Source organism: Peromyscus eremicus, chromosome 8a (genome assembly GCF_949786415.1).
Source record: "Peromyscus eremicus chromosome 8a, PerEre_H2_v1, whole genome shotgun sequence".
Classification (NCBI taxonomy): Eukaryota; Metazoa; Chordata; class Mammalia; order Rodentia; family Cricetidae; genus Peromyscus; species Peromyscus eremicus.
Genome location: NC_081423.1, coordinates 80,826,982 through 80,846,638, shown reverse-complemented (window position 1 = coordinate 80,846,638; position 19,657 = coordinate 80,826,982). Strand labels below are relative to the sequence as shown.

Here is a 19,657-nt window from a genome sequence, read left to right as displayed (position 1 = left end):
CGAGGTCCTTTTCAAGAGCAAGAGCTCTTAAGCAGTGAGCCATCTCTCCAGCAACCTCTTTTTTTTTTTTTTTTTTTTTTTTTTTGAGATAAGGTATCACAAATTCCAGATTGGTCTTGAAATTTTTAAAATTCCATCTTATTTATTTTGGGTTCCTGTGCCATGGCACATGAGTGACTGTCAGAAGAAAACTTCCAGGAGCAAGTTCTCACCTGAGTTCAATTCCCAGCAACCACATGGTGGCTGAAAACCATCTATAAAGAGATCTGGTGCCCTCTTCTGGCCTGCAGGCATGCATGTAGATAGAACACTGTATACATAATAAAGAAATCTTAAAAATAAAAACACAACTCATTGAATATCTTTCAGTAAAGAGGTTATTCCTTTTTTAAATATTCCTTTTTCTCTGGTTTTTTTGAAATAGGGTTTCGCTATGCAGCCCTGACTATCCTGTACTAGCTCTGTAGACCAGGCTGTCCTCGAACTCAGCGATCCACCTGCCTCTGCTTCCCGAGTGCTGGGATTAGAGGCGTGTGCCACCACCGTCCGGCCAAAGAACTAAAGCTTTTAATTTACAAACTGTTTATCTATCAAAATGAAAACATAAAGTTTCGAAAAGACGCCAACTCGGTGGGCACACACCTTAAAACGCAAAGGTGTGAGAACTGAGCCAATCCGTGATGGGCCTGTTAGAAATCCCGCGGGAAGGACGATTCGGCCAATTTTCGCGAGATTTTGGTACTTTTCCCTTCTCCCTCTGTCTCGCAGGAACACGATTAATCTCGCGATCTTTGGGAAGTTCCGTTGGGGAAGATGGCGGCGGCCGCGAGCACCCTTCTCTTCTTGCCGCCGGGGACTTCAGACTGAGCCTTCCCCGGAAGAGTAGGGGCCGCTGGTGCGCTGCTTCCCCGGAGCTCAGGCCTACCTGGTTCCCCTCTTAGAGCTGGGGAAAGGCTCACCGTCCTGTGGCCGCCCCAAGAGCTCACCGCTGTCAGGATGAAGGCTCAGGGGGAAATCGAGGGTGAGTGACTGGGGGGAGGGGGGGATAGGAGGAGGCGGGACACAACTGTGGGGAGCCAATCTCTGCGAGGAGGTGCGGACCCACGCCCCTCCAGGGCCACTTTGCACGGAACTGGATCCAGGTGCAATGTGCATTTCAGATTCTGACTGTGTCTTAGCGATGATGGAGCGCCGACTCTGAGGTGGTCTCCCCTCCCCCTTCTGTGAAAGGTTTTCTGCACGGCCAGGGACGAGTAGTTGAGCCGCGGGGTAGCTTAACCTGGTGGGACACCAGGAGAGTGGAACGGAAACTTGTTTACTCTTTGTTCCAGGAACGGTATCTGAATATGACATTAGAGACAGTAATACAGGGCAATGTGTCAGAGTAATGAAGGATGTCTTGGCGTGAGTGACACGGTTAGGTCTATGATAATAAAAGCTAGCAGTTAGTTCCTTGGAATGTCAGTGTTCAAGTCCTGTGTTGTGTATTTAAAAACTGCTCTTTTAGGGGCTGGAGAGATGGCTCAGAGGTTAAGAGCACTGGCTGTTCTTCCAGAGGTCCTGAGTTCAATTCCCAGCACCCACATGGTGGCTCACAACCATCTGTAATGAGATCTGGCGCCCTCTTCTGGCCTGCAGGGATACATGCAGACATTACACTGTATATATAATAAATAAATAAATTAAACAAACAAACAAAAAAAACCTGCTTTTTTTTTTTTTTTTTTTTTTTTTTTTTTTTTTTTTTTTTTTAGACAGGGTTTCTCTGTGTAGCTTTGCGCCTTTCCTGGAACTCACTTGGTAGCCCAGTCTGGCCTCGAACTCACAGAGATCCGCCTGGCTCTGTCTCCCAAGTGCTGGGATTAAAGGCGTGCTCCACCACCGCCCGGCAAAAACTGCTCTTTTAATCGTGCTTGAATGGTGGCTTTTTGTTGTTTTCTTCGAGACAGGGTTTCTCTGTGTAATAGTCCTCGCTGTCCTGGAACTCACTGTGTAGACCAGGCTGGCCTCGAACTCACTGAGATCCACTTGCCTCTGCATAAGTCATGACATTTGTAGGAAAAGAGAAGCAAAAATAAACCATACTTAGACAAATACCACATTTTCTCTCTTATGAGGAGTCTAGATTTAAGTGTGTGCCTGTGTGTGTTGATTGCGAAAATATAGAACCATGTGAGGAGATTTATTTTATTTTATATCAAGACAGGGCTTCTCCATGTATCCCTGGCTGTCTTGGAACTGTTCTGTAGACCAGGCTAGTCTCAAACTCACAGAGATCCACCTGCCTCTGTCTCCCGAGTGCTGGGATTAAAGGCGAGTGCCACCACTGCCCAGCATGAGGAGGAGCTCTTAAGGGAAGAAAGGTTAATGGAATATGACATGAAAGTCCAAGGCAGGGCTGTTGGGAGGTTGGGGCATTGATGGAGTCAGAGAGGAAGAAGAATTAGACAAAGGGTAATGTCCTATATGAATATAAATGCCAAAATGATCCCCATTACTTTGTATGCTAACTTAAAAATGACTTAGGGACTGGGGATGTAGATCAATGGTTATAGCTAGAGCGTTCTTCCTGGGTTCAATCCCCTGCACCAAAATAAAAGGAAAAAAAGGGGAAGCAACAATAAGTATGCCCAAAAATTAATGGAGTCTGTGTTTTCATACTGAAAACTATGTTTTTGTTTTTTTTCAAATTGTGCTCAAAACATTATTCCAGGTATTGCTTGTGTATCTATGTGATTGGAAATTTTTTTGTTTTGTTTTGTTTTAGTTCCATTTCAACATTTGAACAGAACCTGGGCCCAGCATGCCTGTAATCTCACTTATGAGATGGCAGAGGCAGCAAGAGCAGGACTTGAAGACTGTCCTCTGCTGCTCAGCAGATCCAAGGCTAACTAGGCTGTATGAGACCTCCTGAGGGGGGAAGGCTGGAGAGAGAATTTAGTCAGATGGCAAAGTGCTTCTTGTGCAAAAGAGACTTGAGTTTGAGCTGCAGTACTAGGGAGGATGAGACAGGCAGGTCTTGGAGCTCACACAGTGAGCCTAATAATCAGTGAGCTCCCGGTCCCAGGGAGACCCCCTCTTCCCCCCAAAAATGGTGTCTGTTTATAGTGGCACACATCCATAGGAGGTGCTGAAGGAAAGGAGACAGGAGGAGGATGGTCTGGACCAAAACTCAAGCTTGGGAGTCGCTCATGTTTATAATCCCAGCACTTTGGAGATAGATGTAGGAGCATCAGAAGTTCAAGGTCATCCCCCACATTTATTTATTTGGGGGTGAGGCTGTCTGCCACAGGTGAATGTGGGGATCAGAGGACAACTTGCAGGAGTCAGTTATCCATCCACTGGATTCTGGGGATTGAACTCAGGTTGTCTTGTTTGGCAACAGGTGCATTAACTCACACGGAGCCTTCTTGTCAGCCCTCAAGGTCATTCTCAGCTAGATAGACCTGGAGGTTAGCCTGGGCCATGAGACACTATCTCAAAAAGGAAAAAAGGGGCGAGAGGGGTTGAAGATGATGGCCGAGTGATTTAGAGCCCTCACTGCTCTTGACATAGGTCCAGGGTTCTGTTCCCAGAACCCATATACTTTAGTTCTAGGGGTCCTGGTGCCATCTTCTGGCCTCCTGAGTAATGAACAGACATGGTACACATGAATGCAAAAAATTCACACATAAGTAATTTAAAAAAAGTGTATTTCATGTATATGGTTGTTTTGTCTTAATTTATTTCTGGGTACCAAGAGCATACCTGGTGCCCTTGGGGGCCAGAAGAGGACATCATATCGTCTGGGACTGGAATTACGTATGATAGTGAGCAGCCATGTGGGTGCTCGGATTTGAACCCAGATCCTCTTAAAGAGCAGCTAGTGCTCTTAAAAGGATAGGTTGGGCATTGTGAAACACTGCTTTGATCCCAGTACTCAAGAGACAGAGGCAGGTGGATCTCTACATGTTCAAAGCCAGACTGTTTAAACCCTGTCTAAAACCAAACAAAACAACAAAACACTTCTATCTGGGCTGGGAAGATCCCTTGGCCTCATGATAAAAGACAAGGACAGCCTGAAGCAAGTTGTCCTCTGACCTTCACAGGCACTGTGGTAGGTTCATACCTGTACTCACATTTACTCACATTTATATGATGTATGCAGACATCCAGACACAAATAATAACAAAAAGTTTTTGTTACTACTAGTATTTTAAATGTTTGTTTTACGTATGTGAGTGTTTTGCTTGCATGTATGTCTATGCACAGCATGTGTGCCTGGTGCCTGTGGAGACCAGAGGAGGGTGTCAGATCCTTTGGAACTGGAGTTAGAGATGTTTGTGAGCTGCTATATGGATGATAGGAATCTAACCAGGTCCTCTGGAAGAGCAGCTAGTGCTCTTAACTACTGAGCCATTTTTCTAGCTCTTTGGTTTTTATTGTTTAAGATAGGGTCCTACTATGTAGGCTGGGCTGTTCTTGACATTGCAAAGATGTGACTGCTTCTGCCTCCTGAGTGCTAGGATAGAAAGTGTACATCACTACGCCTGGCATAGAAATTAAAAGCTGTTTTCTGAGCTGGACATAGTATATAACTAGTCACAGCTATCCAGGAGGCTAGGGCAGGAGGATTGTTGGGGCCTAAATCTTCAAGGCCAACAAAATGGATAACATAGTAAGACCCAGTCTCTTAGGAAAATAAGTTAGAAAACTGTGTGTGTGTGTATGAATGAGTACATTTGAGACATGGTCTTCCTCTGTAGCTCAGGCTGGCCTTGAATTCACAAACCTCCTCCCTCAGTCTCTCCAGTGCTGGCATTGAAGATGTGGACAACCATCTAGCTTTCTTTATGTTTTGGAGTAAATGATATTAAAAAGATTTTGGCAGTTCCTAAGTGAAGTACAAGGCTTCTTTGTAAGAGAAATGGTGGAAGGTCTTGATATCAGAGTATCTAATGATGTTTTCTGCTTTGCATTATAGAGTCGGAAAAGCTGAGTAAGATGAGTTCCCTCTTGGAACGGCTCCATGCAAAATTTAACCAAAATAGACCTTGGAGTGAAACCATTAAGCTTGTTCGTCAAGTCATGGTGAGAATTGTGACTACATGGGTAAAATACTAAGAGAATTGTTTAATAAACTAGCCTTTTTGTGTCTAATTGTTACTAGTTACAATGCTGTATCTTCACTTACTCATCATAAAATAGCTGAATCCATGGTGGGTATTGATTTCAGGGGCCAGTTTAGGAAGGAAGTGGCTTGAGTTCTCATATCTACAGGGGATTCATTCTAGGACTCTTCACAGATCCTAAAATCCATGAGTCCTTAAATTCCTTGTTTTAAAAGGCTTTGTCAGCCAGGCATGGTAAGGGGTGTAATTAATTCAGTGGTAGAACATTTGCCTCGTATGTATGAGGTACATAGATCATTCACTAGCAACAGAGGATAAATGAACCAAAACCAAACCCCTATATTTCAGACTTGATTGCAGTACTTTACTAGTGTGACTTTGAGTAAATTATATAATCTCTGTGAATTTCTGTTTTCTCATGGAAGCATATAATGCTGGTTTGCTATTCCAAGTTTTTGTTTCTTGTTTTGATTTTGTATGTGTGTGTGTTTTGTCTGTATATCTGGGCCAGAAGAGGGCATCAGATCCCCTGGTACTCGAGTTACAGATAGTTGTGAGTCACCATGTTGGGTGCTGGGAATCAAATCTGGGTCCTCTGTAAGAGCAGCCAGTTCTCTTAACTGTTGAGACATCTCTCCAGCTCCTGGTTTGCTTTTCCACGTGATTTTGTTGTAAGGCTCAGACGAGCTAGCAGACAGGCGAGGGTGACCTTGAAATGACCTTTAGCTCACATCCTCCTACCTCTGAGTGTTGAGATTACAGGCAAAGGCCACCATGACCAGTTACTGCCTTGCTGGAGATTGAAGCCAGGGCTTTGTGCATGCTGGGCCATTGCTTTCCCAGCTAGGCTATATCTCCATCCTGGTAAAAAGGTTTTTTGAAACTATGAATTTTATAAATGAATGCATGTGCATCCTCATTTAGTTTGCATACAAAAAAAGTACTTTTTTTTTTTGAGACAGGGTTTCTCTGTGTAACAGCTCTGGTTATTTTGGAACTCTCTTTGTACACTAGATTGGCCTTAAACTCACAAAGATCTGCCGCCTGCCTTTGCCTCCTGTATCTATAGATCTCACTAATAACATTTAGGTTCTTAACAATTTTTTTTCCTGAAAGCTTAGCCTATATTAGATACTAGAATACATTTTTTTTTTTTTTACTATTACATATGAGTATGGATATATTCATCTATATGAACTTTTCTTCCTTTGGGTAGGTGGACAGGATAGCAGGTTGATGCTGTATACCTCTAATCTCAGTACAGTGCCCATTCTAGGCTATAGGAAGAGTTTCAGACCCTAAAATACTTTGAGTTGTGATGGCCTAGCAGGTAAAGGGGCTTGCTGCCAAGAGTGATGGCCTGAATTTGGTACCCAGAACCCATATGGTGGAAGGACAGAACCAACTCCTAGACATTGTACTCTGACCTCCACCTGTGTCCACACGACTGTTTTGTCTCATACACACAGATAAATTAATGTTAGAAAATACATCCTCGGTGCTGGGCAGTGGTGGCCCATACCTTTAATCCCAGCACTTTAACCCCAGGAAGTCAGAGGCAGGTGGATCTCTGAGTTTGAGGCCAGCCTGGTCAACAAATTGAGTTCCAGGACCACCAAGGGTATACAGAGAAACCTTGGCTTGAAAAACTACCAAAAAAAAAAAAAGAAAGAAAAAAGAAAATACTCCCTTCCAAAAAGAGTTCTCAGAAGTGGAGGCTGGAGGATCAGAAGTTCAAGGTCATTCTTTGCTACATAGTAAGAAGCAAAGCCTGCCTGGGCTAGAAACTTTGTCTCAAAAGAAAAGAAAGAATCTTTAGTCTGTTTCCAGTGTAACTTCCTACTAGGATAACGTGTGTTTAACTGAAAGGTTGGTTTGGTCGATGTTTTTGCTTTAATCATTTTGTGATTTGATACAGGAGAAGAGGGTCGTAATGAGTTCTGGAGGGCATCAGCATTTGGTCAGCTGTTTGGAGACATTGCAGAAGGCTCTCAAAGGTTTGTACACACCTTTGAAATATGTTGATTTTACTAAAACTCACATAAAGGAGGATTTGAGGGGATAGCTAACTTCCAAACTTAAATAAAAATATAAATTAATTTTCTATATTGAATGTTGCTTTTATTTTCATTTATGGAGTTGAAATGAGCTTGTTTCTGATTTTTTTTTTTTTTTCCCGAGACAGGGTTTCTCTGTGTAGCTTTGCGCCTGTCCTGGATCTCACTCTGTAGACCAGGCTGGCCTCAAACTCACAGAGATCCACCCGGCTCTGCCTCCCTAGTGCTGGGATTAAAGGCGTGTGCCACCACCTCCTGGCTTTAACTTTATTTTTAACATTAACTAATAATGATTGGCTGGTATATACAAAGCCATCTGTACTGGGGCCAGGGATGAATAATAATATATATTCATGCTACCTTTTTGTTTTACTTTTTAATTTGCTTAGATTTATCTATTGTATGTGAATATTTTATCCTTTCGTATGTATGTACCATGTGACTACAGTGCCAATGGGTCAGAAGAGGGCATCAGATCCCCAGGAACTGGTATTCCAGATGGTTGAGAACCATCATGTGTGTGCTGGGAACTGAACCTTGGTCTTCTGCAAGAGCAACAAGTGCTCTTAACTGCTGAGTCATCTCTCCAGCCCCTCCCCACTCCCTTTTTAGACATGGTTGCATGTAATCCAGGCAGGTTGAAAAGTCTTTATGTAGCCAAAGATGACCTTGAACTCCTGATCACCTTTGCTTCACCCTCCTAAGAGTTGACACTATAGGCTTGTACCATAATGCCTGACCTCCACTGCATTTTTGATTATTCATTCATCTGTTTATAGACACTTGGATTGATTTCATCTTTATTTATTTTGTTTCGTGCTGGAAGTTAAAACCGGGACCTCACATATGCTAGGCATGCATTCGTACTGAGCTACAGCCTCTAGCTCTCCATCATTGATTTTTACGAATAATGGTGTGAGAATTGTTTCTTTGTTGTTTGGGGGAGCTACCATTTGAACTAAGGGCAGTTCAGAGTATATGTATGCAAGTAAGCTGTCTGCAAGTACAGTGTGTCCTGAGCCAGCCATTTGGGGTTTTGGTGATAGAAGTAGAATCTAAGACATCATAAATGCTGTGTCTTCTACCACTAAGAAACATCTTTGACTCTCTTTATGTTGGTTTTCATATTTATCTTCCTTATTCTAGCATTAATAGATAGCCTAGCTTCATGAGTATTGCTAGGAGTAGAGTTACACCATGATGCCTGGCTTTGTGTTACTTTCATATGGTTTCTATAAGTTAAAGATACCTTGACCCAAATAAGGAGTAATAAAGAAGGAGGATGCTGGGCAGTGGTTGCCCAAGCCTTTAATTTCAGACCTTGGGAGGCAGAGGCAGGTGGATCTCTGAGTTCAAGTCCAGTCTGGTCTACAAAGTAAGTTCAAGGGCTACACAGATAAACTCTTGAAAAACCAAAACAACAAAAAAAAGGACAAAGATGAGTAACATTTCTGGGTTGGGTTTGTGGTAGTTGTTGTTGTTAAGGCAGAGTCTGATAGACCAGTCTGACTTGGAACTCATATAATGCAGCGCAGGGATGGGATAACAGATGTGTATCTTCATGCCTGGTGTTCATGTTTGTCTGTTTTGTGTTTTGGGACAGGGTTTCACTATGTAGCTAAAGCTGGCCTTGATCCTGATCCTCCTCCCTCTGTCCCCCAAGTGTTAGTTATATTTGGTCTCATGATTTTTCTTTCATTCTTTTTTTGGTTTTGTTTTTTTAAGACAGGGTTTCTCTGTGTCTCTTTGGCAGTAAACCAGGCTGGCCTCCTGAGTGCTGGGATTAAAGCCATGAGCCCCTACCACCCGGATTAAGTAGATCTTAATATTGGTTACTTTCCATATTTCTGTTTAAAAATACTTAAGAAAAGCAATTTAAGGAAGGAAGGTTTGAATTTCTTTTTTTTCCTTAGAGTTTAAGGGTAATGTTGTAGTCTATCATGGTGGGGAAGGCATGGCAGCCCACATTAGGCAGCTGGTCACAATGCCTCTACAGTCATACAGTGAGTGCTGGTGTTCGGCTCACTTTTCCTGTTGTCTTGTTCAGTCTAGGACTCCTAACAATAGGATTGTGCCACCTGTATTCAGAGTGAGTCTTAGCTCCTCAGTTAAACCTCTTCAGAAACACCTCTGAGCTGCAGAGAAGGCTCAATGGTTAAAAGCACTGATTGTTTTTCTAGAAAATCTGAGTTGGATTCTCAGCACCCACATAGTAGCTCAAAACCATTTTTAACTCCAGTTCCAGGGGAATATGATGCCCTCTTTTGGACTCTGTGGCTACCCATATATATAAAATTAAAAAAAAGAAACATCCTCAAAAACACACAGAGCCAGATGGTGGTGGCACACCCCTTTAATCCCATCACTGAGGAGGCAGAGGCAAATGGATCTTTGAGTTCAAGGCCAGCCTGGTCTACAGAATGAGTTCCAGTACAGCCAGGGCTACACAGAGAAACCCTGTCTCCAAACTAAACAAAACCCAATGGATAGCAGTATGTCTCTTTGGACTTCTAAATCCAGTCCAGTTGACAATGAAGATTAAGAATCATAATCAGTGTGCTCTTACCACTTATTTACCTTGTCGCCATATTACCATGTCACCTGATTACTAGGTCACAGCTAAACATGGTGCAGATTATACACATCTGAACGTCTGAACTATTGAATAATGTTTAAGGGTTTGGAAGGAAGGATATACTTGTTGATTTGGAATATTCTTTATGAATTCCTTTTCTCCTCTCCCCGTCTTTTCATAGTAACATCTTTGCCAGCAATGACTGATCGTTTGGAATCAATAGCCAGACAGAATGGGTATGTAACCTAATCTGTGGGCAGAAATGTTCAACGCAGTGCTAATTTTGGGTAGCATTATTATGTGTCTTCTATTAATTTTTGTTTTGATTTGTTCCTGCTAGACTGGGCTCTCATCTCAGTGCCAGCGGCACTGAATGTTACATCACGTCAGATATGTTCTATGTGGAAGTGCAGTTAGATCCTACAGGACAGCTTTGTGATGTGAAAGTGGCTCACCATGGGGAGAATCCTGTGGTATGTGTCGATATTTCACTGGAACCTATGGGGTTTACTTAGGAACATAATTAAAAATGAATTGTTGGGGGTCTGTATAGCTTGGCTTTTAGGTTTTTGTTTTGTTTTATTTTGTTTTTGTGAGCTATTGTAGAGATGATGTGATAGGCTACATTGGTAGTTTTAGGATAAAGTTTAGAGTATTGGGTCCTCTGCCATCACCATTTCAAATACCAAGCTAGAGCTTGGGGTGAATGAGCAATAGTTGCTCAAGACACAGAAATAGCCTTTCAGTTCCTTTTAAAAGCGATTATAATAAAGACAGATAATATGAAAAATCCTGCAATAAAAGTGGATGTAAAATGTGTATAATTAAGCAGTTTTATTTAGATTCCAGGGATGATGTGAAGAGAGATCTTAATGTTTTAAACAAACTACTTTAAAAATAACTCCTTTATAAATGATTCCATATATTTGATTTTTCATATCCCACCCCAAATTCATGGTGCACATGTAGAAAGAAAAGGCTTTTTGATGGCAGTGAGTAAAGTGCTTCCTGCATAAGCATGAGGACCTGAGTTCAGACCCTCAGCACCTGAGTGAAGGGTGTAGTTATCATCCCAGTGCTGGGGCTTCTGGGATTGAGACAGGCAGGTCCTGGAGGCTTGCTGGCCAGCTAGCCTCATGGAAACATCAAGTTCCAGGGGAAGCTCCAGATCAGCAGGAGACCTTCTCTCAAAACATATGAAGGAGAGTGATAGAGGATGACAATGGATCTCTCTCTCTCTCTCTCTTTCTCTCTCACTCTCTCTCACACACACAAACACACACACATACACAGCTTTTGATATCTTGATGTAAGGGCTTTCTGTAGTTTTAATATTTTTGTTTTAAAGCATATGTTATTAATAGAGAACTTTTTTTCAATCCTGTTAGTTTAGTTTAATGCTATAACATAATTTCTTTGATTTCAGAGCTGTCCAGAGCTTGTACAGCAGTTAAGGTAAGCAGATAATATTGTCTATTTTTTTTGCACTGATAGATAATCTTGTTTTTTCTTTAGAGGGAAATGGATGGACAGGGTCTTGCTTTAGAGTCCAGTCTGGCCTGGAACTCTGCATCATCGTTCCTCAACTTCCTGAATAGTATAAGTGTCTATACTCTTGCTGTTCTTTATAGCTTGGGACTTGTGGATTTATTTTCTTGATGAGCATTTTTCAGTCTGTTCCTGTTTGTGTTTAGAATTGAGGTAATATGACTTTGTTGGTTTGTTTGAGATTTGGTGTCATGTAGCCAGGGCTGACATCAGGACTCACTGTATACAGGACGATGATCTTCAACTCCTGATCCTTCTGCTGCTGCCTCCACTTCTTGTTTTGTTTTTTCTTTTTGGTTTGGTTTGGTTTGTTTTTGCTTTTTTGCGACAGAGTTTCTCTGTGTAGCCGTGGCTGTCCTAGAAGTAATTCTGTAGACCAGGCTGGCCTCATACTCGTAAAGATCCACCTGCCTCTGCCTCCCAAGTGCTGGGATCAAATGTGTGTGCTACCACCTCCTGGCCCTGCCTCTCCATCTTAAATGTTAGGATTAGAGGCATGTCCCACTGCTCCGAGTTCTTTTTAAGGTAGGGTCTCACCATGTAGCTGAGACTGGCCTTAAATTTACTGTATAGTCCAGGCTGGCCTTGAACTTTAAATTTTTTTTTTAACATTATTATTAGTATTGTTGTTTGTTTATTTGGTTTTCTTTGAGACAGGGTTTCACTGTGTAGCTCTGGCTGTCATGCAACTCACTCTATATCTGACTGACTTCAAACTCACAGGGATCTGCCTGTTTCTGACCTCCTAAGTGCTGCAATTACACCACTACACCTGGCCTTTATTTACCTTTTTATTGTGTGCTAGGTATTGAATTCAAGGTCTTGGACAAACACTTTACCACTGAATTACCTTCCCATCTAAAGCTTTGAACTTCTGATCCTCCTGAACTTTCTTGTCTCAGTTTCTAGATGCTCAGATCATAAGCACACTCCCTCACACCTAGCCTTGAGTCAGGATGATTTTTATCCCTGTGTTCAGAGTTACACAACCTCATCATTATAAGTAATTTTGTGCCTTTTTTCTTTCTTTTTTTGAGGCAGGGTGTTATAGCCCTCCCTGGCGTAGAAGTCTCTTTGTAGACCAGGTTGGCCTCAAACTCACACAGAGATCCACCTGCCTCTGGAGCGCTTTGATTAAAGGCATGTACCGGTAGGTCTGGCTGTGTGTTTGTTTTTTTGAGACGTTGTCTTAGATAGTCCCTGCTGGGCTCACATTCACTATGTAGCTAGAGTAATCTGTTTGTTTGTTTGTGAGACAGGGTTTCTCTGTGTAACAGCCCTGCCTGTCCTGGATCTCACTCTGTAAACCAGGCTGGCCTGGAACTCACCGAGATCCACCTGCCTCTGCCTCCCAAGTGCTGGGATTAAGGCGTGAGCCACCACCGCCTGGCTAGCTAGGGTAATCTTGAACTGTTGATCTCATACTTCTTCCTTCTAAGCACTGAGATCACAGGTATGCACTACCTGCCCAGCTTTACTGATATTTCTTTGCTCAAGTGAATTACTTGTTACATTATAGAGCATTTAACAGCATCCCTGGCTTCTCTCCTTGTAGCTGCCAGTGATACTCACTCAATTATGATAATCAAAATTATTTGTATGAGCTGAAGATGTAGCTTAGTGGTGGGGCATTTATCTAGTTTATAAGACCTTAGGGGTTCAATTTCTTTCAGCACCACAAAAATTAAACCAAATTATGTATCTACACACACTTTTGTATATGTGTATATATGTATTCTTGTATATTTTGTGTATACACACACACACACACACATGCACATGCACACACACTCATACATACACACATTGTCAGATATTCCACAGGACAAAAGCTGGGTAAGAAGTACTAATGGAATGGTAGGAATTCTTTGTGGATAAAAATGAATAGAATGGTAGGCACGGTGGCACACGCCTTTAATCCCAGCACTAGGGAGGCAGACAGATCTTTCAGTCTAAGACCAGCCTGATCTACAGAGCAAGGAGTTCTGAGGACAGCCAAGGCTACACAGAGAAACCCTGTCTCAATGCCCTCCCCCCAGTTTCCCACTCCCATGCTAGGATTAAAGGTGTTTGCTAACATGCCTGGCTGTCTTTCTTTGCTTTTCCTTCCTGCTTTCTTCCTCACTTATTTACTTATTTATTTATTTATTTATTTATTTATTTATTTATTTATTTATTTATTTATTTATTTTTGCTTTCTTCATCATTTTGAGACCTCAGCTCATGGGATGGTGCTACCCACATCTTAGGATGGGTCTTGCCACTTTAGTTGACCTAACCTAGATAATTCCTTACAGATGTGCCCAGAGTCTTGTTTCCCTGGTGATTCTAAACCCCATCAAATTAACATTTAAGATTACGCATCCCAGAGCCCTACCATTGAATCTGAAAATACTTGAGAATCATAAATATCACCTTGAAAATAACTTTTTCACTTCAGAGAGAAGTGAAAGAGAGAAAGCTGTATTATAATCTGTCACAATAAAAGTAGTAGGCTTGACGAGTCTTTTATCTGTTGGTGGCTTTTCCTACTGACTTGATTTTTCCCTTTGAATTGAGTGGGATTCCCATGTTTAAATTTAAACCCAGACTTAAGACTCTGTGGTAATTTGAGGCAGTTTAGTTTTGTTGTGATCATAAGGGAGTGCTCAGACAGCTGTGGACGGCTTAGCGAGAGTTGTAGCTTTTAGAGTGAGGTTCTGTACTGGTGGTTATTGTATTTATGGTCAAATGTACCAGACTTCAACCTTTATCTGTCTGTCTGTCTATCTATTTAGAGACAGGGCGCCTGTCCTGGATCTCGCTCTGTAGCCCAGGCTGTCCTCGAACTCACAGAGATCCGCCTGGCTCTGCCTCCCGAGTGCTGGGATTAAAGACATGCACCACCATCCGGCTGTATTTTTTTTTTTAAATGTGCTTTAGTGTTTTGCCATGGTTTCAGGTTCCCTGGAACTGGAGTTACAAATAGTTGCCGGGCAGTGGTGGCACAGGCCTTTAATCTCAGCACTTGGGAGGCAGAGCCAGGCGGATCTCTGTGAGTTCGAGGTCAGCCTGGTCTACAAAGCAGTTCCAGGACAGCCAGGGCTACACAGAGAAACCCTGTCTTGAAAAAGCAAAAAAAAAAGAAAAAAAAAAAAAAGAAAAGAAAAAGAAGAAATTATTCAAATGAGCTTTTGTGTATTGGAACTAAGATCAACACATGGTAAAGTGTGGAAAAAGGGAAAAAAGAAGTTACCAATTTTCAACCACTTCCTGTTTTTCAGTCCTTTTTTTGTTTGTTTGTTTTATTTTTTGAGACAGAATTTCTCTGTGTAGTTTTAGTGTCTGTACTGGATCTCGCTCTGTAGACCAGGCTGGCCTCGAACTCACAGAGATCTACCAGGCTCTGGCTCCTATGTGCTGGGATTAAAGGTGTGTGCCACCGATGCCCGGCTAGTCCTTTTTTTTTTTTTTTTTTTTTAATAAAATTTTGAGCATGAATATTGGGATAAAAAAACCAACCATTATACTTGTATAATCTTTATTCTGTGGCTCTAGACCTAGTCTTTTTTTTTTTCTCTTCTCTCCTCAACTTCCCCTTTGAGATTAAGTCTTGCTCTGTATCCCAGGTTGGTCTCTCACAATCCTCCTGCCTCAGATTCTCGAGTGTTAGTAGGAATACACCACTAAGCACTTCTACTTTTTGACTTAAATTTTAAAAAATATTTATTTATTTATATATATGAGTGATGTCTACATGTCTGCCTGCATGCCAGGAGAGGTTATCAGATCTTTTATAGATGCTAGGTGGGTGCTGGGAACTGAACTCAGGTCCTCTGGAAGAGCTGCCAGTGCTCTTAATTGCTGATGCATCTTTCCAGCCCTCTTGTTTTCAGGTTTTTGTTTTGTTTTTTTAACATTGCCAAATTCATTTTACAAGGCCACAGTTATCCCTACATCCAAACCACATAAAGATTTAACAAAAAAAGAGAATTACAGATCAGTTTCCCTTATGGACATAGATGCAAAAATTCTCAATAAAATACTTGCAAACTGAATCCAAAAACACATCAAAAAGATCATCCGTCACGATCAAGTGGGCTTCATCCTGGTGTTGCAGGAGTAGTTCAACATAATCAATAAATACAACCCGCCATAGAAACAAATTTTGTGACAAGATCGTGTGTTCCTTTCGGCACAGCTTCCTCGGCTTGCATCTAGTTTCACAAGTGGGACGTGGGGCTGGGAGGACAGCGGTGTGCAGGTAGACATGGTGCGGGAGAATTCTACATTTTGATCCAAGGCAGCAGGAAGTGAACTGAAACACTGAGTGTTTTCAGTTTTTTCATTTTATGGGTATGAGTGTTTTATCTGCACCATATGGATGCAGTGCTTGTGGAGGCCAAAAGAGGGCATCAGATGCCTTAAAACTGGAGTTACAGACATTAAAAGCCTCATGGTGCTAAGAATTGAAAGCAGGACCTCTGGAATAGCAGCCCGCGCTCTTAACTGTTGAGCCTTCTTTCCAGCCCCCAATCCCCCCCCCCATTCTTGATTGACTGTAAAACTCTTTGGTGGTGCTTGTCTTTAATCCTAGCAGTCAGAAGGCAGAGGTAGGAAGAAGATCTCTGATTTTTTTTTTTTTTTTTTTTTTTGGTTTTTCGAGACAGGGTTTCTCCGTGTAGCTTTGCGCCTTTCCTGGAACTCACTTGGTAGCCCAGGCTGGCCTCGAACTCACAGAGACCCGCCTGGCTCTGCCTCCCGAGTGCTGGGATTAAAGGCGTGCGCCACCACCGCCCGGCTAGATCTCTGATTTTAAGGCCAGCTTGATCTGCAGAGCGAGTTCTAGGGCCCCCAGCTACAGAAACACTGTCTTGAAAACCAAAAACACAAACAAACAAGCAAAAAGCTCTCTTTAGGATAATGATGTGAGCAGTTTATTAAAATGATTTTTAGATAGCCATGTTTTGAGGCTTTTTTTTTTTTTTTTTTTTAGAATAAAATAGTAATTTCATGTTGTATTCTCTCTTTCCCCACCTTCCTGAACTACCTATAGGGAAAAGAATTTTGATGAGTTTTCTAAGCACCTTAAGGGTCTTGTTAACCTGTATAACCTTCCAGGAGACAAGTAAGTAATTTCATTTCATTTATTCATTTATATAAGTTTTCCATTTTGAGAAAATGAGTATAAATCTGTGAGCCAGTTTGGGTTACATATTTTCTTACTCTTCTGCTGTATATTTATCCCAGTTTCTATTCATATTGTAATCTATAGTTCAGCTTCTGACATTATGTATTTGTTTTTAATTTTTAAATTTATATATATATATGCATGCTTCTGTTTTTTGTCTTCATGTATTGATTTCCAGGATATGGAACTGGCCTCCCCTCTTTTTTATTTTTATTTATTTTTTTTAAAAGATTTATGTATTTATTATGTATACAGTGTTCTGCTTGCATGTATGCCTACAGGCCAGAAGAGGGCACAGATCTCATTACAGATGGTTGTGAGCCACCATGTGGTTGCTGGGAATTGAACTCAGGACCTCTGGAAGAGCAGGTAGTGCTCTTTAATCTCTGAGCCAGCTCCCAGCTCCTCCTCTCTTTATATTAGCCTAACTGGGATTCTATTAAACTGCATATTTTAAAGGGAAATAAACATAAGCTCTGATAGTTCTAAAAATAAACTTTGTTTTGGTTGTATTGGAAAAAAAAAATAGTAGCCCAGGCTTGACCTCAATATGTTGTTGAGGATGCCCTTGAATTCCTTAGGTTCCTCTTTCTCAATTGCAAGTGCCAAGATTGTAGTAGGATGTGCTCCAGTGTCCAGCTTTGTTAGTTTATTTGTATTTAATTTATTTATTGGTTTTGCTTTTTGAAACAGGGTCTTACTGTATAGCTCTAGATGTCTTGGAACTCACTGTGTAGACCAGGATTGCCTCAAACTCACAGAGATCTGCCTGCCTTTGCCTCCTGAGTGCTGGGATTAAAGGTGTACAAACCATACCTGGCTTTGTGTCTTTTAACCATTTTTAAGAGTAAAACATGCTAGTTGGCTCCAACCCTTGAGAGTTTCTGTTTTGGTACTTTATGGTTTTGTTGTTTTGAGACAGGGTCTCACTGTATAATTTTGGCTGGACTAGAACTTGCTTTGTAGACCAGGCTAGCCTGACCTTAGAGAGATTCTCCTGGCCTGTGTCAGTACTTGTATGTGTTGATTTTTTAAGTGTTTAACTATTTTCTCCTCATTTACTCTCCAGCAAACTGAAGACTAAAATGTATTTGGCTCTCCAATCCTTAGAACAAGACCTTTCTAAAATGGCAATTATGTACTGGTAAGACTGGCTATAAGGCCGTTCTACATGACTTAGTTTCTCATTGAGAGGATTTCTAAGGTCTTAATTTTTACATGGGTATACTCTAGGTATATCTTATTACATATCTTTGCATATAACTATGTAGCATATGTCTGTATTGTACATACTTCTCTTTTGCTGTTGCTTCCCCAGTGATTATTGCATTCCATATTCTGAGTAACTATCACTTAAGTTGTTGGCTGTTATTCCATAGTCTTTATCTGAAATATTTTCAAACTTGGTTACATTGTCTGATGAATAGTAGTTCAGTTGTAGTTTGTTTGTTTGTTTTAAAGATTTATTTATTTATTATGTATACAGTGTTCTGCTTGCCTGTGTCCCCGCAGGCCAGAAGAGGGCACCAGATCTCATTATAGGTGGTTGTGAGCCACCATGTGGTTGCTGGGAATTGAACTCAGGACCTCTGGAAGAGTAGTAGTCAGTGCTCTTAACCACTGAGCCATCTCTACAGCCCCCAGTTGTAGTTTTTTAGTCATTCATTTGAGAGGGAATGTCACTAGGATGTCCAGGTTGGCTGACATGGGATGTACCAGTGTTAGCCTCTAAAATTATAGAATTATAGAACTATGTAAACCTGATTTAGTTTTACTTTTTACTGTGTTACTTATTGATGTCTACTGAAAAATAGCCCCTTTTATTGAAGGTGAAATGCACTTTTTATATGTGCTGTTTTAAGATAGAGTCATTTTGATAACTACTTTTATGAGGTACCAAATTCAGTCATCATAGATCATTTGTCTTGTAGGAAGGCAACTAATGCTACTCCGTTGGATAAGATCCTTCATGGAAGTGTTGGCTATCTCACTCCACGGAGTGGGGGTACGTTATCCTATCTTGATCATTTTGAAAATGTCTAGTATTAGTTTAAGGATCATTATTTTGTGTTAATATGTGTGTGAGTGTGGTGTGCATGTTTGCGTGAGGAGGCCAGAGGAGAACAGGTCCTACTCTACCACTTGGTCTTATTCTCTTGAGACAGGGTTCTCAGGGATCCTGGACCCAGGCTACAGTCAGTAAGCAACAGTGCTGGGATTATACATGTGCTTGTTGCCATGCTTGGCTTTTCACATGAGTGCTGAGATCCTTAATCAGGTCATGCTAGGATTGTAAGCACTCTTACCCACTGAGCCCTCTCTCCAGCACCCTTATTACCATTTTATTGTTCTTTTGCAGTTCTGGGAATCAAAACCAAGCTTTGTGCATGGTAGGCCAGGTATTCCACCACTGAACTACCTGCTCAGCCCTGAGGAGATACTTTTCATTTAACTTGAGCTTGTGAAGACATAAGTTAAAGGAGACAAATACCAGTAATTTGTGATGACTTCTAAGATGTTAATACTTGCCCTGTTTTTTTATTGTGTGAAATATATTGTTCCCAGAATTATTTTTGCAACTCTTTTTTATTTTATTACATACACCCCACCCACCCACCCACCCCACCCATCCCACCGTGTGTGTGTGTGTGTGTGTGTGTGTGTGTGTGTGTGTGTGTGTGTGTGTGTGTTCTATTAAGTATGTGGAGGTCAGAGGACAATTAATGGGAGTCAGTTCTGTTCTTTTGCCATGTAGGTCCCTGGGAACTCAGTTGTCAGACTTTGTGGCTAATGTCCTTACCTGCTAAGCTAGTTTATTGGCCCTATGGAATAGTTTTTTGCATATAGGCTTATAGAAATGTGGTTTTTGTCTGTTTTTGAGACAGGGTTTCATTGTGTAGCCTTAGCTATGCTGGAAATTGCTCTGTAGACCAGGCTGGCCTTGAATTTATTAGACCACTATGCCTGGCAATTTTTTTTTCCCTTTTTTAAAAATAAAGACAAAGTCTCTTGTAGTTGAGGCTGGTTTTGATCTCATTATGTGCATATGGTCTTGGACTTCTGATTCTCTTGCCTCAGAGTATTTACCATTCTGTCTTTTTTTAGGGGCGGGGGTAGGGGGTTTCAAGACAGGGTTTCTCTGCATATTCCTGGCTGTTCTGGAACTCTCTCTGTAGACCAGGCTAGCCACCTATCT

The 19,657-nt window shown here is 41.5% G+C and overlaps 1 protein-coding gene across 3 annotated transcripts in view; it reads left to right on the top strand.

The window, feature by feature from the left end:
* Positions 1 to 784: 784 nt before the first annotated feature.
* Med1 (mediator complex subunit 1) overlaps positions 785 to 19,657 on the top strand; it is a 36,540-nt gene continuing 17,667 nt past the window's right edge. For all 3 annotated transcript variants that reach the window (XM_059271673.1, XM_059271671.1, XM_059271674.1), the window contains exons 1-9: positions 785 to 1,021; positions 4,964 to 5,070; positions 7,030 to 7,108; positions 9,925 to 9,979; positions 10,084 to 10,216; positions 11,170 to 11,198; positions 16,327 to 16,398; positions 17,531 to 17,605; positions 18,393 to 18,466. In XM_059271673.1, the coding sequence (XP_059127656.1) occupies positions 997 to 1,021; positions 4,964 to 5,070; positions 7,030 to 7,108; positions 9,925 to 9,979; positions 10,084 to 10,216; positions 11,170 to 11,198; positions 16,327 to 16,398; positions 17,531 to 17,605; positions 18,393 to 18,466 (649 nt within the window). In that variant the 5' untranslated portion in view covers positions 785 to 996. The remainder of the gene's footprint in view (positions 1,022 to 4,963; positions 5,071 to 7,029; positions 7,109 to 9,924; positions 9,980 to 10,083; positions 10,217 to 11,169; positions 11,199 to 16,326; positions 16,399 to 17,530; positions 17,606 to 18,392; positions 18,467 to 19,657) is intronic.